This window comes from Lepidochelys olivacea (genome assembly GCF_965140295.1).
Source record: "Lepidochelys olivacea isolate rLepOli2 genome assembly, chromosome: 1".
NCBI lineage: Eukaryota > Metazoa > Chordata > Testudines > Cheloniidae > Lepidochelys > Lepidochelys olivacea.
In genome coordinates, this window is record NC_140411.1 from 155,492,937 (window position 1) to 155,512,066 (window position 19,130).

Sequence of the window (19,130 nt, forward strand, 5' to 3'; positions counted from 1 at the left end):
TACTTTCAGCAGCCCCTTGGCTAATGTTAGAAGGTATAGGTGATTTCCAAACAGGACTTGTTCACAAGAAGCTGAAATTTTTTTCCAGCACAACAGTATGTGCATGATTCATGCAACAGCTTATATGTTCACTGAGAGCAATCATCTTCTTGCCTTTGTCCTACCCACCCAAAGATCTGCCTTTTTCTTTACAGGGAGGCATGAGGGAAGTGTGAGGTATTCTCAGGCAGAACAGCATTGTGGCTGCCTTTCCAAAAAATTGTAATGTTAATGCATAATGCTGATGGTATAAGGGAGGCTCTGGTGTAGCTTGACGAGCAGGTACTCCCTTGTGTGGAGTTAGCATACTAACAGACAATCATGGGGTAGTACTTGCTGGTCACTAAGCTTTCCCCACCACAAGGCTTTATTATTGCAGCTTGCTCACTCTGTACTAGCACCAAATAGAACAGCAGCCATAACATTCAGTTTTGTTAAGGCTAGATAGGGCAGATGTTTTTATAAGCCAGTGGTAATATTTCAAAATAGACTTTCCTGACCTTCCCCTTCCACAAAGTTTATTTCAAATGGTCTAGTGCATAAGCCATCCTTGAACTACTTGAATACACTTCTCAGTTAGTGCCTGAAGGAGATTCTCCTCCACAGAAAACTGAGTGCATATGTGAAAGAGAACCATCACCTATTAATCCACACTTTAGAGGAAGGCATGGGTAGAGGCCACCCATTCCTTTCCAGGGAAGAGGAGAGGTGGGTGACCAAGTTCTTACCCCCCCCCCCCTTAACACTAGGTGATAGCTTCAATCTTATCCTCATCCCATAGCGAATCTGATCTGAACTGTTTCTAAAACCTATTCCTAGTACCAGGCTATTTGATTGCGACTAAAGTCCCATTTATCCCTTCAGTGAAAGCAAGAGTTCCACAATCCACCCTCACCCTACAAAAGTCTCCTCACTAATAGAAGAGTCCCAAGAAGCTGATATCATTCCTTCATAAGGTTTACACAAGACAGATATGGGGGTTTTTAAAGCCTTTTATTGTGTAAACTGTATTGAAAGACATTAGTTCTCCTTCTCCTGCACAGTCTTGGTTCCACGCAGTCTACCAGTACGACGGGCAGCAATGAGACCGACCTTGCGACCAGCGGGAGCATCTCTCCTGATGGTTGAAGGCTTACCAATATGTTGATGGTTACCACCACCAAAGGGATGTTCTACAGGCTATAAAGAAAGTCAACAAGGTCAAAAATGTAGACAAAGGGATGTTTCAAGTTAAATAAATTAAACTTAACACTCAAACCAAGGTAAGTGTGCTCTAGAACTTATTTTATACCTTTTATCTCCTTACTTTATATCAAGGAATAATTTTACCTACCATGTATGCTCTACAGCAGATGTTTGCAACTGTAGAGCAATACTATATGCACTTTCTAGACAGTTTATATCGCCTACACTCAATAGCTCTTGCCAAAAGCACCACTGAATCTTGAATGACAATTGTTAAGCCCTTACGTGAACTATAGAAGGACAGACATTTGAAAGCTGAGACACTTACATTCATAGCCACACCACGGACACGTGGCCAGCAGTTTCGCTTTGCCTTGTATTTGTGATAGGCACGACCTGCCTTTAGGATAGGCTTGTCAATACGACCTCCACCAGCAACAATGCCTGAAATTAATTTTAAAAATACAAATTAATTAGTTGCGAGTTAAGATGTTATGGTCATCACTTTATATTTTGAAAGCTTTAGCTCATGCAGTGAAGTCTGGCTAAAATGATTAGCAAATGGCTTTGTTAGTGATGGGATATTTAAGGGGAAGTACCCATTCACACTAAGGAAAAAATGGACTGCAATTTTGCGATTTTAAAACTGTTTTAGAAATCTTGTCTAGCTAGCTAATCTGTGAAAGTGAGTCACAAATGTGCAACTGTCCACACAAACATTTCACACCCAGGACCAGAGTATGAATTGCTTCATGAAGGTTAGATACTGTGAAACTACATTCTTGCAAACAGGTGTTCTAGTATCTCTATGCATTGAAGGTGGGCTGCAAAGGAAGAGTTCTTAATTTTAATCTCTATTTAAGTAACTTTTCTCCTTTTAATAGTAAGACTAGATCACAAAAGATGGTCCTGAATACTAGATCATTGGTCATACTTCCCAGAATTGCTTGTACAACGCCAACACAGCTGCCTGGAGTAATGAGATGTGACAACCTTTCAGTTAGAACAAATCACTGAAAGATCAGGAGAAACAGTTAACGCCTACTGGGTTTTACCTTCAACACACTGGTCATAACTGACTTGGCACACTGCTAATAACAGCTTAAGATATGTAATGAATTAACTATGAAAATTACTGTAGCCTGTGTAATTTGCATATTCAGTCTTTTTATATTGCTTCCCCTGCCCTTATTCTGTTCCACCAGTATGTGTGTTAAATGCAAAAGTTGTCAAGCCTCCCTGTGCCCCTAGATGTAGGGTTACTAACATTCCAGGATTCTCCTGGAGTCTCTAGAAATTAGAGATTGTTATCTCACGAAGCCTCCAGGACTATGTCCAAAGAAAATTAGCAACCCTACCCAGCTGTGGCAGGGAAGAAATGTACAGGGAAGTAATGAGTTTGCTACTGAAGTCCAAAAACTAGCTACTGGTAAAATGGATTGTTTACAATGAAAGATGTCCAGTTTTTAAAACAATTTCCTGCTAGCTTCACATAGCACCTGCTATAATAGTTTGGATAAGTAATACTGTGTCCTCATGCAATTTCAAAAAAGCAGGTAGTACTCTGTTTCTCAACTTTCTTGTACTGGTAACTGCCTTTGGACTTCACTAAGCTGAAGCCTGAGCTCTGCCACCCAGGGCTAAAGCATGGAACTTAGCTTTGCTGGGCCCCAGGCAATTGTCCTGCTTGCCACCACTAAACCCATCCCATGACCCCCAGGTTGAGAAACAGTGTAACTCAGCTTTTAGACTGGACAGTTAAGCAGCCATCCCAACTTCTGCAAGTAGTACCACAGGATTTAGTGATCAGATAGTCAGGATCTGCTGTATGTCTCATCTAATACAGAGCACCTGCAACAGCCTGATGGGGCTTTGGCTTTAGCCTTAGACTCACTCGAAAGGAAGCCTGCCACCTCTTGGAACACCAATACTGTTTCCTACAGAACTGAAGGTTTTCCTTGCAAGTCTTCCAAGCAAGGGTAGCAGAATTGCATGCTTTCATAAACTGATCAGCTCTCTGCACATGTGTATTATGATACCTCTCTGGAACTGGAGTTTATCACAGTCTACTTTTGAACTCTATTTCCAAGCCTACACACCATTAGAACTTCTTAAATCCAACACAATAACTTCCTAATAACTCTTAATGATAAAGTATATAGGCTAATGTGTTAAGTTATTTGGGGGCTGAGAATGTCTTCTGTTCTTTGTATAATGCCTAGCATAGTAAAGATTCTAGGCTTTATGATAACACAACTTGTGCAGTAAGACCCACATTAAAGCAGTACATTAAACTCCCATGTACAAACTATTTATTCACATGTACACCTATATAACATGTAGGCTATTTTGGGTCCACGTGTGTATAGTTAGCTTTCACAGACGCAACACACACCCCAACCTAGATCACCTGTGTTTGAGGTATTAAGCAGTGAGCCTATTTACTACCACCCCTTTCACTATAGTTTGGACACCATTAAGATACAATACATAAATTGACCACTGTCACTTGTGACTTACCAACAACAGCTCTGTTTGCAGAAGAGATCACCTTCTTGGAACCAGAAGGCAGCTTCACTCGGGTTTTCTTAGTTTCAGGATTGTGAGAGATAACTGTGGCATAGTTTCCAGAAGCACGGGCCAATTTACCACGGTCACCAGGCTTTTCTTCAAGGCAACAGACAATGGTGCCTTCTGGCATAGTGCCAACAGGTAGGACATTTCCGATGTTAAGCTGAGCTGAAAAAATAGACCCATTTAGTTATCTGTAGATGCACATCATAAGAGCGGCCATACTGGGTCAAACCAAAGGTCCATCAAGCCCAGTATCTGGTCTTTTGACAGTGGCCAATGCCAGGTTCCCCAGAGGGACTTTTTGAAGCTTAACTGTAATCTTGAAAAATCCAGAAATATGTATAGATATCTTCAGGTACAATATACAGACTCAAACCAGAAATAAGGTATTAAACTATTACGTATCACTAGATGTATTTATAGGGTTACCAACATGATGCTATCTGGGTACACTTTCCCTCCCCCCTTCCTTCAATAACAGTGACTTTAGGGTAATCAGTCAGTCAAATGTAAGGGATTCTAAGGAATAGTTTGTCAGAGGCCTGGACAAAAAAAATGCACCTTGTTAGATTATAAATGTTGTAATTAGTTGCAGAATTTGTTGGATGGTGAAATGTTTCCAGCTCCATATAAAAACATAGTACTTTGCAAACAGCTAGTGAAGGCCAGTGCATTAAACATTACTTTTAGAAATCTTAGGGCTCACAAGGTCATGCCGTAAAGTTCTCAGGAAGACAAACATGCAGGTCAGATTCCATCATATGAGTCTAAGCCAGTGGTTCTAAACCTTTCCAGATGACTGTACGCTATTCAGGAGTCTGATTTGTCTTGTGTACCCGCAAGTTACACCTCACTTAAACTACTCACTTAACACAATCAGGCATAAAAATAGAAGTATCACAACACACTTACTGAAAAATTGCTTACTTTCTCATTTTTACCATATTATGAAACACCAATTGGAATATAAATTTTGTACTTATATTTCAGTGTATAGCATATAGAGCAGTATAAAAAAATCATTGTCTATATGAAATTTTAGTCTGTACTGACTTCACTAATGCTTTTTACGTAGTCTGTTGTAAAATAGGCAAATATCTAAATGAGTATCAATGTACCCCTTGGACGACCTCTGCATACCCCCTGGGCTACATGTACCCCTGGTTGAGAACCACTGGTCTAAACTACCAGCTTCTGGAGGCCATTTAAACATGACTAGCTGCAGTCCTAACTCACCTTTCTTGCCGCAGTAAACAAATTGGCCAGTATGAATACCCTCAGCTGCAATGAACAACTCTGTTCTTTTCTTAAACCTGTATGGATCACGAAATGCAACCTTGGCAAGGGGAGCACCTCGGCCAGGATCATGAATGATATCCTGATGTGATAAAAAGCATATTTAGAAACAGCTATGTCATTTATTCAGATTAGTGACAAATACATAAGCTTGTAGCAAATACTTAAACCTAACAGGCTCTTAAGACAAGTAGTTTAAACATTATTCTAACTCCTCCAGAAAGTTAGAATCTGGTACTAATCTTTACTTAAACACACTCCCAGTCTTTTACTCAACCCTCACTCTAAGTTTAGATCAAGTTCACTTCTGCAAGATGGCCAGATCAAAAACCTAGCTGTAACAGTTCTCAGCTAAATATATTACTTCATGCTAATCACACTTACTGCCCTTTTTTAATCCCTGCAGACCTTCCAAAGTTAGGCATTTGGCTTTCACTAACATCAATTTAATAAGATGTTTATGCATATTTTAATTGAGACCTACCAAAAAGCTATTTTGAGAACCATTTAAAAAGAAAGGAACTTTTTCAACTGCTCTCCAAGTAACTCCTCCCAATCCACATCTGTCAGAGTTTCAGAACTGCCAATATATTTATGTAAAGGTCTTAATTGATTTGGAACTGCCAAATTCATTTAGCTTTTGTAGGTGTGTGTTTGGTATTGTTAGACTGCCCCTTCTTTCCTCCAATAGGATCACACTGATTTGTTGCAATTAGATTGCTGCTCAGAGGATCTGTCTGAACATCAAACAATCTGGGTCACTTAACAAGTTCTATTCCTCTAAAAGACTTTCAAATTGATTTCAGACTAACTCCCTTCTGGCCTGACAACCATCTGAAGTGTCAAGCTAAGAGTAGTATTTTTTCTAAGAAGCTTAGAGGAATTTATTGTGTTAAAAAACCCAGCTAATGTTTGGTCTAGTGCTAGTCTACACTAGATTAGATTGACTCAGCTACATCACTCAGGGGTGTGAAAAAATCCATACCCCAGGAGCAATGTCATTAAACCAACCTAACTCCTTGTATAGGCTGCACTAGGTCAATGGAAGTATTCTTTCATCCAGCTACCTGTCCCCTTGAATCCTTCCATCATTGTAGTGTCTATGATGAAGCACTATACCTGTGCCACTACAGAAGAGTAACTGTAGACATTCCCTTAGCTATCTGGGAGTCAGATGTGGGTTCTACTTCCAGCTCTGGCACTATCCTCCTGGGAGACACAGGGCCAGTGTAGATTTTAAAAATGCGTATATGTTGTATTGATGAACCCTCAAATTTTGCAATTAAAGAGCACTGCTTTAATTATACAGAATCAGGGAAAATTAATCTTTAACTTTGATATCAACTTAGGTTTTATAAGTAGGTCAACATGAGGTACCACATTAAATATCTATATTTTCATTCCTTACAATGGAGGGAATTCTGGTATTTACATACATCCACCTGCAAGTACTTTGTCGTGCATTAAAGTTTCTCCCTTAATTGCTTTTGGTTTGTTCAGTTAGCAGATGGAGAATATTTTTTTCCATTTTCCACTATTTCAAAGTTCAGACTGGAAATTGAGACAGGATGAAAGCTTTATTTCCCGCCTCTAATTTATCAAAAAACAAGAGTGAATGAAACAATTGTGTTCTTAAAAATTTATGAAGCTAGATTTTCAGAGCCAGGGAAAAAGCAGCTACCTAGCTAATGATAGGACAAGAGCTTCTAGGAAGGTTTGGCCTTAACTGCCATGGAAATCATATTTAAGGTAAAGGTTACCTGTAGTTGCAAATCATGTTTTAACGGGTATATCAACCCATGAGAACAAATACAAAACATGACTGAAGTAATTGCAATAGGTTGCAGCTGGCTGACCTGAATCGCGATTAAAACAGAGTTTAAATCGATCCACCCCTGCCTCGAGCAATTCACTGCCCTTTCTCCGAGTCCGGTCCCGCCATGGCCGGGGGGATGACACGTGCTACCCCCGCGCCGGCTCCCACCCGCGGCCTGAGCCCGACGCCCCCCGGCGGGGCCCCTAGCCCCCGACCCACCTTTACGATGCCCTTGATGTAGCCGTGCCTCTCGGCGAAGTCGATCGCCCTCAGCTTAGCGGGGCCCTTCCGGTGCTTCACGTGGGCTCGGAACACAGACCCGGCGCCCTTCCGCTGGCCCCTGATCACGCGGCCCATGGCGCTCTGCGGGGAGAACGGACCCGGCTCGCGACAAACCGCTGACTCTGCGCGCGCCGCGCCTCCGAACCCAACCGCCGCCGCCGCCGCCGCCCCCCGCAGCGCCGCGCTGGCCCTTCCCGCCCTGGGAGGCCGGGCCGACAACCGGGCGCGAGGCGAGGAGGCCCCAAGAGCCGGCTGCGATTCGGACCTCGGGCCCCTGCCCGGTCCCGCCCCGAAACCTCGCGACCCGTTCAAACCCCTCCCGCCAAGGGCGCAGGGAAGAGCCGAGGGAAGGCTCGGGGCGGCCGGGGCTGGGTCGCCCCCGATGGGGGCGGATGGACCCGGCTCCTGTAGCGTCACCTTGCTCCTACCTCCTCCGCTGCCTACTCCAGAAAGGAAGGGGGAAGGACGGTAGGGGGGGGTCATGGCGGCGCTAAACCCTTCCGGGGCAAGGCACGGGCGCCGCGCGGTGACGTCATGCCTCTTAGCTTCCCGGGTAACGTAGTCCCGTCGCCTTCGCTTCTGGTCGAACTCCGAGTCTGAGGTGAGGTGAGGGGCGGGGCGCATGCGCCTCTCATGGAGGGTGAGAGGAGGTCAGGCTCGTGCTTGGGCCCAGTGATGCTGAGGGAAGGGGCGTGTCTCTAAGTGCAGCCCCCGCCCCCTCCCTATGTGACGTCATTACCGTCGGGAGCCGGGCGCTGTGTCACATTCGCTCCTAGGAGCCAGGCCCGTGCAGCGTGGCACGTCTCCGCAAATCAGTAACCGCCGCGGTGACGCTATAGCGTGTAACCGCCCCGCCCACATTCCTACGCTCGACTCCACTCTCGCGGCTGCCACGCCCCGAGCCTGAGGGGGCTTGTCTACACGCGGGGTTGCGCCGGTTTAACTTCATTTTGAAACCGAGTTTAGTTCAACCTAGTTTAGTTGAATGGCCGCCGAAGGCTGGGGGCGTCCCCCGGGATGTTTTACGTGGCGCTCACACCGGTCCCGCTCTACACTGGTTAACGCTCAGCAACCCCCCCCGCCCCCGGGTCGGCTCCCCTGGACTGCGCGCCCTGCAGCTCCCCGCGCTTGTAGGGGGGCTTGAGGCTGTCGCTGAGCCGCTACTGTAGGGGGCCCCATGGTGGCCACCCCACTGTCCACTCAAGTAGGGACCCCTGGCTCCTCCGTCCTGATGGGGGGGGAGTCAAAGTAGAGTGCTGGTTTCAGAGTAACAGCCGTGTTAGTCTGTATTCGCAAAAAGAAAAGGAGGACTTGTGGCACCTTAGAGACTAACCAATTTATTTGAGCATGAGCTTTCGTGAGCTACAGCTCACTTCATCGGATGCATACTGTGGAAACTGCAGCAGACTTTATATATACACAGAGAATATGAAAAAATATCTCCTCCCACCCCATTGTCCAGCTGGTAATAGCTTATCTAAAGTGATCATCAGGTGGGCCATTTCCAGCACAAATCCAGGTTTTCTCACCCTCCACCCCACCCCTCCCACAAATTCACTCTCCTGCTGGTGATAGCCCATCCAAAGTGACAACTCTTTACACAATGTGCATGATAATAAAGTTGGGCCATTTCCTGCACAAATCCAGGTTCTCTCACCCCCCTCCCAAAAACCACACACACAAACTCACTATCCTGCTGGTAATAGCTCATCCAAAGTGACCATTCTCCCTACAATGTGCATAATTAAGGTGGGCCATTTCCAGCACAAATCCAGGTTTTCTCACATCCCCCCTACCCCCATACACACACAAACTCACTCTCCTGCTGGTAATAGCTCTTCCAAACTGACCACTCTCCAAGTTTAAATCCAAGTTAAACCAGAACATCTGGGGGGGGGGGGGAGGAAAAAACAAGAGGAAATAGGCTACCTTGCATAATAACTTAGCCACTCCCAGTCTCTATTTGAGCCTAAATTAATAGTATCCAATTTGCAAATGAATTCCAATTCAGCAGTTTCTCGCTGGAGTCTGGATTTGAAGTTTTTTTGTTGTAAGATAGCGACCTTCATGTCTGTGATTGCGTGACCAGAGAGATTGAAGTGTTCTCCGACTGGTTTATGAATGTTATAATTCTTGACATCTGATTTGTGTCCATTTATTCTTTTACGTAGAGACTGTCCAGTTTGACCAATGTACATGGCAGAGGGGCATTGCTGGCACATGATGGCATATATCACATTGGTGGATGTGCAGGTATACGAGCCTCTTGTTTAAGTATGGGTGTTGCTAGCAGGGCTCTGACATGGTTTGCCTGTCCAGTGTGAACAGGGCGTGTTTTCTTAGAACTGTGTTACCCAAGCCTTGCTAAGGTTCCTCCTCTCTGTAAAAAGCACTATTTCAGAACACCACTCTAAAGGTTTAGGTTTGTTTGTCTTTTAAAACGCTTGTACACTTTGATCAAAGAAATAATGGTCTGTACCTCTATATCTCATTTTTTAAATATCTGGGGGTTAATGTCATTTCTAACCTTGGAGACCCTGTATCAAGCCACTTTCCCTGAGCTGGCAGACCCATTCCAAAGGTAGGCTGCCACTTGGCAATCCCAGTTACTGGCTTGATAGACAGTGCTGTTTGTGTGAAGTGGTTGCCTAGGCTGACTTTTTAAAAAAGACTTCTACATCATTTAGTTTAGGTTCAATAGTCTTTGTTCGGGCTGAGAAGTGAATCTGGATCTTCATGAAAACTCTTCATCAGCCATTTTTAGGTGCCTTTGTCAGATTTTAATCTATATTAATTAGGAGCTAAACTGCAATTATTGCAAACTGGAGATAATTCCCTCGGTGGCTGGCCGTAATCAGCTGCTGTCCCTCTATGAAAAGGGGAAGTGAAGAGTGTCTAAACTGCTGTTACAGCCTGTGTTTTCAGCATGGAAGAGGTCCCGCTCCCTTCTTATGGGATCACCAATACTATCACAACTTACTTTCTTCCGGCACAGTGAGTCTATTGTTGTTTTCAGTTTGGGTCACTGGGAAATTAGAATGAACACAGCAGGTGTAGACTCACATGTGCAATTGTTTGTAGGCCAGCGTTTTCCTCTCATTGAACTGAGCTAAATGTAAACATCCAGAATTTCCTTTGTGCTAAACTTTCTGCTTCATGGTTTCCCCAGGACAAAAGGGGGTTAAAAACCTTCCGTCATTACGGGCAAACCATCCTGACACTAAGGCACTGTATGAATCTTCACATGTTATCTGTATAAGCAGCACATTATACTGGTCACTGCTATTCTGTGTCCTCTACAGCAAATGAAGAGTGGTAACTAGTAACCAATTAGGTAAGGATAAATATAGTTGTATAATGTTGTAGTATACTCTGTCACACTTTTATTATTATTTATTTGTATTTCCATAGTGCCTAAGAGCCCTAGTCATGGACCAGGTACCCCACTGCACTAGGCACTGTACAGACAGAACAAAAAGGGGTCCGTGCCCCAAAGAGCTTACAATCTAAGTTATCTCTCATCTTATAAGTATGCCATTTCTATTAGAGCTTGTCCACATGGTGCAGCCATGCACACTAGAGGGGTGTGATTTCTAAAGTGCACCAATGTGTTGCACACAAACTGACCCATGTAGACCCTGCTGGTGTGCACTAGAAGTTCCCTCATGTACATTAACAAAGTGCAGTTTCAAACACGGTAGTGTTGTTATTCCCTAACAAGGTGGATCATTGCTGGAGGGGATGTTTGATGACACAGACTGTAAAATATATTATGGGACTATCCTGTGACCATCCCATTTCCAGCAGAAAGTAATCTTGGAATGATTACTGAACAAATTCAAGACTCCAGCTACTGTTGTCCCTAGTAGCTTTTTTCAGACCCTGATTCAGCAAAGCCCTTCAGCATGTGCTTAAATCCCATTTTGCTTTTGCTTACAGTTTATGGGGTTTCAAACACTGATGGACCCAAACAAACTTAAAGAAAAATTCTCCATTAACTTGATACAAACTGTATGCACTAGTTCCACGGAGTATACAAGTCATGGGTGTATATTGCATTATTGAATCCTTTTATGACAGTTATAGGCTAATGGGCTATAGTAGGGATCTCAAACTCCAATCACCACGAGGGCCACATGAGGACTAGTACATTGGCCCAAGGGCCACATCACTGAAACTTTTTCATACAACGAAACAAAAGTATAGTCAAAAATGAAAAAAAATGAATAGTAATATAGTATGCTATTAAAAGTCAATGTATTAACTTTTTTAAAACTGTAATGCAAAGAGGGGTTTTAATAAAATATAAACACCTGTATGTAGCATTCATACAAGGTTCATGCACTTGGCAACATTCAGGGCACACCCGGAGTGTTGTGTAGGAACAGTGCACACACAGCTCCTCTCAAGGGCATGTACCTTGGAATCTTGCCCAGATGACATGAACCATGGGAAGCCTCCCAGGACTGGGCTCAAGGCCCGAGAGCAAGGAATGCGGTAGATAGAAATTGGTAAATAATGTTAAACAAAGCCAGTGTATTCCTTTTATCTATTGGAGAATGTAATGCGCGGGGGGAGAGAAAGAATAAAGGAGAGGGTGGAAAGCTGACAGGCAGAAGTCCGTTGGCAGACCAGCCTGTTTGCTTGCTTAAAGCTCTGTGCTGTCTTGTATTTGAACTGCAACACCTGTAACTATTCCTTATGTGATCAGTAACACTGATGATGATCTACACAAAACCAGTCTATCAACATAGCTGTAATGGAAGGAACTTTTTAAAGTAACTATTCATACAAAATATGTTGCCACTTTTAACAAACATTCTTCCCAACTACTCACAGCAAAGAATCATACATGCTGAACTTCATACCTCAGATTGCTTGTCTAGTCCATGAGGCCCTACCCCAATTCCAACCCTTTCCCCAAAGTCCCCGCCCCAACTCCGCCCCCTCTCTGCCCCTATTCCAACCCCTTCCCCAAATCCCCACTCTGGCCCGGTCTCTTCTCCGCCTTCTCCCCTGAGCGTGCTGCATCCCCACTCCTCCCCCTCCCTCCTGGAAAGTCCTAAGTGCTGCCAAACAGCTGTTTGGTGGCAGGAAGCGCTGGGAGGTAGGCGGAGTAGTGGGGGTGTGGTGCGCTTGGAGGGGGGGAGAGGAGTAGGGGGTGAGGGTAGTTTGGCTGCCGGTGGAGTAGGCGCCTATGTCAGCCTGCAGAAAATAACTCTGCAGCCTGCATGCAGCCTGCGGGCTGTGTGTTTTAGACCCCAGGGCTATAGTATAATTGCACTGTAACTAGTAAAAGGCTAGGGTGTTCTGTTTGTTGCAGATGGGAGATACTTTGTATTTGACAGGACAGTATTTCTGTGAGATTGCCATCCAATGAAGGAATAGGGAGAAGGGTTTCCCTCCAACAACATCTTGAAAGGGAAGTCAGCAAAGGGCCGGCCCACAACATTTTGGCACCTGAGGCGGGGAGCTCAAATGACGCCATTCTCCCTTGTTTGGGCCAAAACTTTGAAAGGTCTCAATTCTGCCTTCTTCCTGGTCTACTCCTCTCATGGTACTGCTCTGCTACCTACCCCAATAAAGGAGAACTAACAACTTAAAATGTCTTGTTCAAAAATTTTAAGTAACACTTAACATTCAAATGCCTGAACAGCAAATGTAACTTTTCTTGTCTGCATAGTAAACACTGACATTTTTAGCTGTTTGAATAATCAAAGTGGTGCTTTCTGTGACTTCTTGGTTGCAAAGATTTGAACTGCTTCCTACCGAAGATCCACAGTCTGGGCCAACTCATGCTCTAGTGAAATGGCTGCAAGGCCAACCAGCCTCTCCTGTGTCATTGTGGAGTGCAGATGTGTTTTTATTAACTTCAGCTTGGAGAAGCTGTATTCTCCACTGGCAACTGTTACAGGAAGTGTTAGAAGTATGTGCAGAGCAACAAAAGCATTTGGAAAGAGGGTGGTCATCTTATTTGTGCACATATATTCCAGAACAGCCTTTGGAGTTGATCCTGCTGAAATGTATCTTGAAAGGGCTTTCAGTTCATCACCTAAATCACTCGCATCAGTATCATGCATGTCATCATGTGTCAACATTGCCTCTAGTGTCCTGCATTGCTGGTGTAGGTCTTCTTCAGGTTTAGTGAGGAGTTTTGGAATATCCTACAACATCCCAAATATACTGCTGTGTTCCTTGAGCTGCATGAAATGTTCTTCAACTGATTGTATTGCACAATCTAGCACCTGGTTAAAGAATTCAACTTTGAATTGTTATTTGGGGTCTCTTATGGGATTATCCCGTGCCTCGTAATCAAAATGTCTTCTTCTTCAGTGACTCTTGTATTCTCAAATGGGTGGGAAAATAGCTTCAGTGTGAAGTTCTTCTGCCAACGCCTGTGCACTCTTCAGAACATTTTGAAATCCTTCATCTGACCAGTAAGACTGTAGGGAAGACTTTGTTTTGTCCAGTTGTTCCATTGCTCCAGATATATCAAGGTCAAATCTTGGAGTTTCTTGCTTACAACATTTATTTCAAACAGTATGTCACGCCACAACACTAAGCCACACAGAAATTTGAAGTTATGTATGTTTCTGGTGATTCCATTTCCTTCTGCCACTGTTCTCCCATGAACAGTTCCTGTCAGAGCATCATACTTCATAATGGCAACTATGGCATCATCTATCTTCCCAATTTGGTGTTTGATAGGCTTTTTCACCTGCACTTGACTTTCCCATAGTGTGGCACTCAGTGCTTTCAGTGTCAGAGAGGATGTTCCCAGATGGTGCTTCAAAATTTGCCATCGATGAGTTGTTGCAGAGAAAAATACATAGATGCTTTGAATTACATTAAAAAATTCAGCAGCCTCACTAGAAGCTGATGCTGCATCACTGACCACCAAGTTCAATGAATGAGAACTGCATGGGACTAAAAAGGTTGAGGGTTGAACTCTCGGATATGTGTCCGTACTCCTCTGTTCTTTCCTCTCATGTTGGCACCATTATCGTAGCCCTGACTGCTCATGTCAGCTATCGCAATTCCTGTATCTTCCAGCTTTTTAAGAAGCACATTTGTCATACCAGCTCCTGCACTATCAGTGTCAATAAATTCTAGAAAATGCCCTCTGACAGTCACCTTTGCAGGGTCATTTTCACTAGGTTCTGTTGTTGTTACAAAACACACCATTAAAGTCATTTGTTCCATATGGCTGATGTCAGGTGTGCAGTCCAGAATAATAGAGTAATATCTTGCTGCCTTCAGATCCGCCACAATCTTCTGTTTGACTTTTGTTGCCAGTAACTGTATGGTCTCATTTTGAATTGTTTTTCCAAGGTAGTGGTGTGTGTACATTTCTTGGGTGGTACATTTCTTCTTAAATGCTCCTGGAGTACAGCGTCAAACTCAACCATCAGCTCCACAATTTTAAGGAAGTTTCCATTGTTTGGCATATACAGCTGATCTGAAGTGCAACGCAGTGCTAAGTTTTGAGTAGCAAGCATTATCACAATGGCAACGAGCCTTTTCAGAACATTTTGCCAGTAAAGAGACTCTGATGCAATCTTCTCTTGATGCTGGTCATCCATGGTGGCCTTTAATCAAGTCTCATCTCAAGCTCTTTCCACCTGTGGAATGCTCTCTGGTGATTTGCTGCCTTCTCATGGCATGCCAGATTTCTAGCCAGATTTTTCCAGTCCTTTGTTCTTGTAGAACCCAATGTGGCTGGAACATTAGACTGGAAGAGTTTGCAGCAAAAACAGTATGCAGCATTCTGGGTTTTTGAGTACATAAGCCATGGCCTCTCCACTTTGTCACCATTGGGGATTTCACACCAGTAATGTGTTGGATGGAAACTTCTATTTTCATTGTCTTTGGGGAACATGAAGTTTTTCACTTGCTGTGGCCCATGCAGTACAAGGAAGTCCCTCAGGCTACTGCTCAAGTGGGTCCACAGTCCTGGATCATTTAGATTTAAGGAACTAAACTCAGCAGCAGCTGTTTCTTGCGCCTCTACCACACTCTTCTCTGATCTACACTTTTCTTCAGGAATGTGCACAGTTACATCCATCTGAGATGGAGATATGGATGCTGCAGTAGCTGCCAGGTCACCTGCACTCTGACTAACTGGAAGATCAGGCATCTCCTCACCACTCACATCCTCAATGGGGCCGGAAGGCTCACCGTGAACATTTGTGTCTATGTATCTCAGGAGAGCTGCTTCCTGCATATATAGAAAACCTTCCTTTGCTTTCTTTCTTTTTCTGAATGCTGCCCCAAAGGGGCGTTTTCTTCTTTCACTCATGACTGCTGTTCTGTGCCAGCTATAGTGGCTCTCAACACTCAATTGAAGAGGACAAATAAGCAGGCTGGTAGCGGGGCCTGAGTGAGGGAAGATATCAGCATCTTAAGGGCCTAACTGGCTCCTACTACTTGAGTTGACTGCCTGTTCTCCTCAGGTAGGTTCAGGGAAGCAGCAGCAAACAGGAAGCTCCCTGAGAAGCTGGTGTTAAGTCCAGGTTCCTGGGGGTGCTAGAGAGGTATATAAGAGGCTCCTCCTCCTCTCTCTCCCTGCAGCTCCTGCTGCTTTCTGTTATTCCCTCTCACCTTTTCTCCTGCCTGCCTGTTATGTCTCTTGTGCTCTCCTTCCTCCAGCACAGCACTCCACCATCTCTGTGCATCTAGAGCAGAGAGAATACATATGTCCCAGCAGCAGACACAATTTTCTACACTCTGGGTCCTAGTGGTGCTGCCACACAGTCTGGCACCTGAGGCGGCCGCCTCAGTTCGCCTCATGGTAAGGCCAGCCCTGAGTCAGCAGGATGAGAAGAGACTAGATTCTTTTTTTGCATGTATAAATTAAAAGAGGAAAGTGTTAGTAGTTGATCAGTGATAAGACCCTTGTTACAGTTGTTTATAAGTATTTATCTTATTTTTGTACGTTCTGGGAGTGATCAATAGTTTGTAAGAGCGACTTAGCCTTGGGCCAATGTGCAAAAAATGAAAAGTCTTACAATATAACTTAAAACTAAATCCAAAATTAAAATGTTGAATTACTTGTCAATAAGAATTAACAAGGAAATACAACATTAAACCATATATGATCACCATGCCACTTGCCTTTTCCTTATTTTTGCGGCTGAGCATGCAAATAGGGAAACCGCTCAGCTCACAGATTCACTGTCAGTTCTTAACAAATATTCTGTTTTTTGAGAGATTGTAAAAAAAAAAAAAAAAAAAAAGGGTATCTGGGGCAAAAATACGGACAGTCATTATTGGCTCAAGTGGCAAGACAAATTACAATGTAATAAATAACGGGGTAGGTCTTCCACCTGTCCTATGGTACATGGACAGAGATGGTTATATTTCTCTATACCAATATATCGGCCTTCTAAGTAAGCTAGCTGTATGGTTTGAAGATGCTTTTTAATAAGGGGGAACCAAGGTGACATATTTGAGATAGAAATAACTGCCATATCCAGTTGCTTATTAATATTCTCTATTCTTGACTTGATTTGGGATTTTACATTTTTAAAGTTAAATCTACTCATTTCTAATTCTGAGATGCCTAGAGAATGCAAAGAATTTTGAATATGCTCCAACCAGGGGAACTTATGTGAGAAAGGCCTGCTGAGCTGTTTCTCTAAGCATAACCTTGGCAAATGCTTTGGGTGAATACAATGAATATGAATCCAAAAATTAATATTGTGCTGTTGCACTTTGAACAGAAGAGAATTGATAACTCAGCAGCTCTTAGAGACAAGACAGGTATTATTTGGGAGACCAAGAATCTTCTAAGAAATTTGTTTTCAATCATTTCCAGTCACTTGGGATCATTCCATCCACACATTTCTGCATTATACAAAATTTGAGCGTATACCTTAGCCTCAAATACACTAAGGGCTAGTGCAATTAAATTGCCCCCATGTGTCCAGGTAAAATGTAACAGAGCTTGCACTGAATTTAAGCCCTTCTCTTTTGTTACCTGAATATGCTTATCCCACAAACCATTTTGTGTGAATGAATTACCTCTGGGAGTGATGGTTTCTGTATCTCATGCATGATGAAGATTAAGGCCCAGTCCCACAAACCAGTGCACTCTTACTGTTGTGCTGAGCCCCATTGGCTTCAGTAGGGCTTTGAATGGGATTAAGAGTCCAGCCACAAGGATCAGATTGCAGGATCAAAGCCTGAGTATGTTTAAAAACAAAAAAACCATTCACACTAATCTTCTATAAAAATGTCAAAGGAGAGATTTACAAATACATGGGCAAACACATTAATACGTGTTGCAGTTCACATAAGCAAGATACAAGAGATGGAAGCAACCTGCTATCACCAGAGGAAGGGGGAGAAAAGCAACAGGCACATGAATTACAATAAGAAAAGGAGTACTTGTGGCACCTTAGAGACTAACCAATTTATTTGAGCATGAGCTTTCGTGAGCTACAGCTCACTTCACGAAAGCTCATGCTCAAATAAATTGGTTAGTCTCTAAGGTGCCACAAGTACTCCTTTTCTTTTTGCGAATACAGACTAACACGGCTGTTACTCTGAAACATGAATTACAATGTTTCATGTAAAAGGAAAAATTTAATTGCTGCACAGACCGTAGAAGTGACATCTGTTCACTTACTGTAGAGTGTCCAAAAGAACCCTCAAGCCACTGCCAAAGCTGAGAAAATATCGGGCGGAGGGGGCAGATTGTCCACTTCCACACAGGGGCACTACAGGGAAGGAAATTGCTAAGGATTCCCTCACAGAGTTTCTCACATTCTTCTGTTGGGGTAGGGTTTGACCCTCCTGCAATAAGCTGTGGTTCTGCATTCAGATTACATGGATCTCCAAGAATTCACAGAAACCCATTGCTTCCATTCTAGCCATGGACCCCAACACACACATCTTTGCTCACAGGCAGCCACTACCTTGGATTTCCCCTAAAGGAGTTTCCTCACGTTGAAGAGAGAATATTTTGTTTAATCCTTTGTGCAGGCAGGGTTGATGCGCATTCCCGTTGTAGCTATGCCCTATTCACTCCTCACCCAGCCTGCTCACTCCCCAAACCATGAAGAGCCCTCCATGAGGCCTCGGGGAGCCCCTTTTGCTCCTACACGGGGCAGGAAAGGTCTTGGGCAGATCTTGTGGGCACAATTTAACCCTTGGTTATCATTCTTAAATGTTACAGTGCAGCTGTTTGAATCTCACTAGTTCCAGATCAAATGCAGTTAGTTTAAAAGTAAAAGAATGTTTTTTAAACTAATTTCCAGCCCAGCAAACTCAGCTTGGACTCTAAGAGCCAACCTGGATTCTTTCCTTTCATGTATCATGAATAGCAAAACGACATTACATGCCAAATTATTCCCTCACTGACACTTATGTAACCCTCTTGTGATCAGTGGGTCTGCAAAGGTGTGGTTGAAGTTTAGTGAAGAATGGTGTTGATACATGAGGGGGTGCAGACTCAGCTCTGTTGGCTATGCACTGCTGTCAGGGATAGAAAGCAGTAAAAACATTTTTGTCACTGAAGTCAGTGGAAGTGATTCTGAATATGCATATGGAACAGCCTGTTTTGTCAGTAAGAAAGTTTCATTTTTAGTTACTTTTCAGAGCAACGCTTTAAACAAAAGGGACTCTGATTGCTATATTTTTAAGCCTTCCCATGAATTATAGTGTCATAGGCATTTTATGTATCTCACAACTAAATAAAACCTGGATAAATTGGAAGATGAGAGCTTCAAAGTTCCAACAGAGATGGAAATACAAACAAAACAGAGCTGTGCTGTTCATTCCTATCTGCCTAGTACATTCTCATTCATGAGGCTATGGGGACCTCTAGAGGCCTAACACAAAACTTATTTATAAAGATCAAATTATATATATAGCCATTTACTGCCCTGGAACAATGGGAATCATACCATCCTTGGAGCTTTGGGGAATTTTAATT

The 19,130-nt window shown here is 43.5% G+C and overlaps 1 protein-coding gene across 1 annotated transcript; it reads right to left on the reverse strand.

Moving 5' to 3' along the window:
* Positions 1 to 1,013: 1,013 nt before the first annotated feature.
* Positions 1,014 to 7,762, reverse strand: RPL8 (ribosomal protein L8). The gene is made up of 6 exons (XM_084624772.1): positions 7,621 to 7,762; positions 7,130 to 7,273; positions 5,035 to 5,176; positions 3,745 to 3,963; positions 1,553 to 1,668; positions 1,014 to 1,218 (listed from the first exon to the last, which is right to left on the reverse strand). The coding sequence occupies exons 2-6, from the start codon at positions 7,265 to 7,267 to the stop codon at positions 1,060 to 1,062; spliced, it is 774 nt and encodes a 257-aa protein (XP_084480898.1). The 5' UTR covers positions 7,268 to 7,273; positions 7,621 to 7,762; the 3' UTR covers positions 1,014 to 1,059.
* Between the last annotated feature and the right edge of the window lie 11,368 nt (positions 7,763 to 19,130).

Coding starts and splice junctions, on each gene's coding strand:
- RPL8 (XM_084624772.1), bottom strand. CDS start 7,267: ATGGGCCGCGTGATCAGGGGCCAGCGGAAGGGCGCCGGGTCTGTGTTC. Junction 5,177..7,129: donor ACATCAAGGGCATCGTAAAG/GTGGGTCGGGGG, acceptor TTATCACATCAG/GATATCATTCATGATCCTGG. Junction 1,219..1,552: donor TCCGTGGTGTGGCTATGAAT/GTAAGTGTCTCA, acceptor CTTTCTTTATAG/CCTGTAGAACATCCCTTTGG.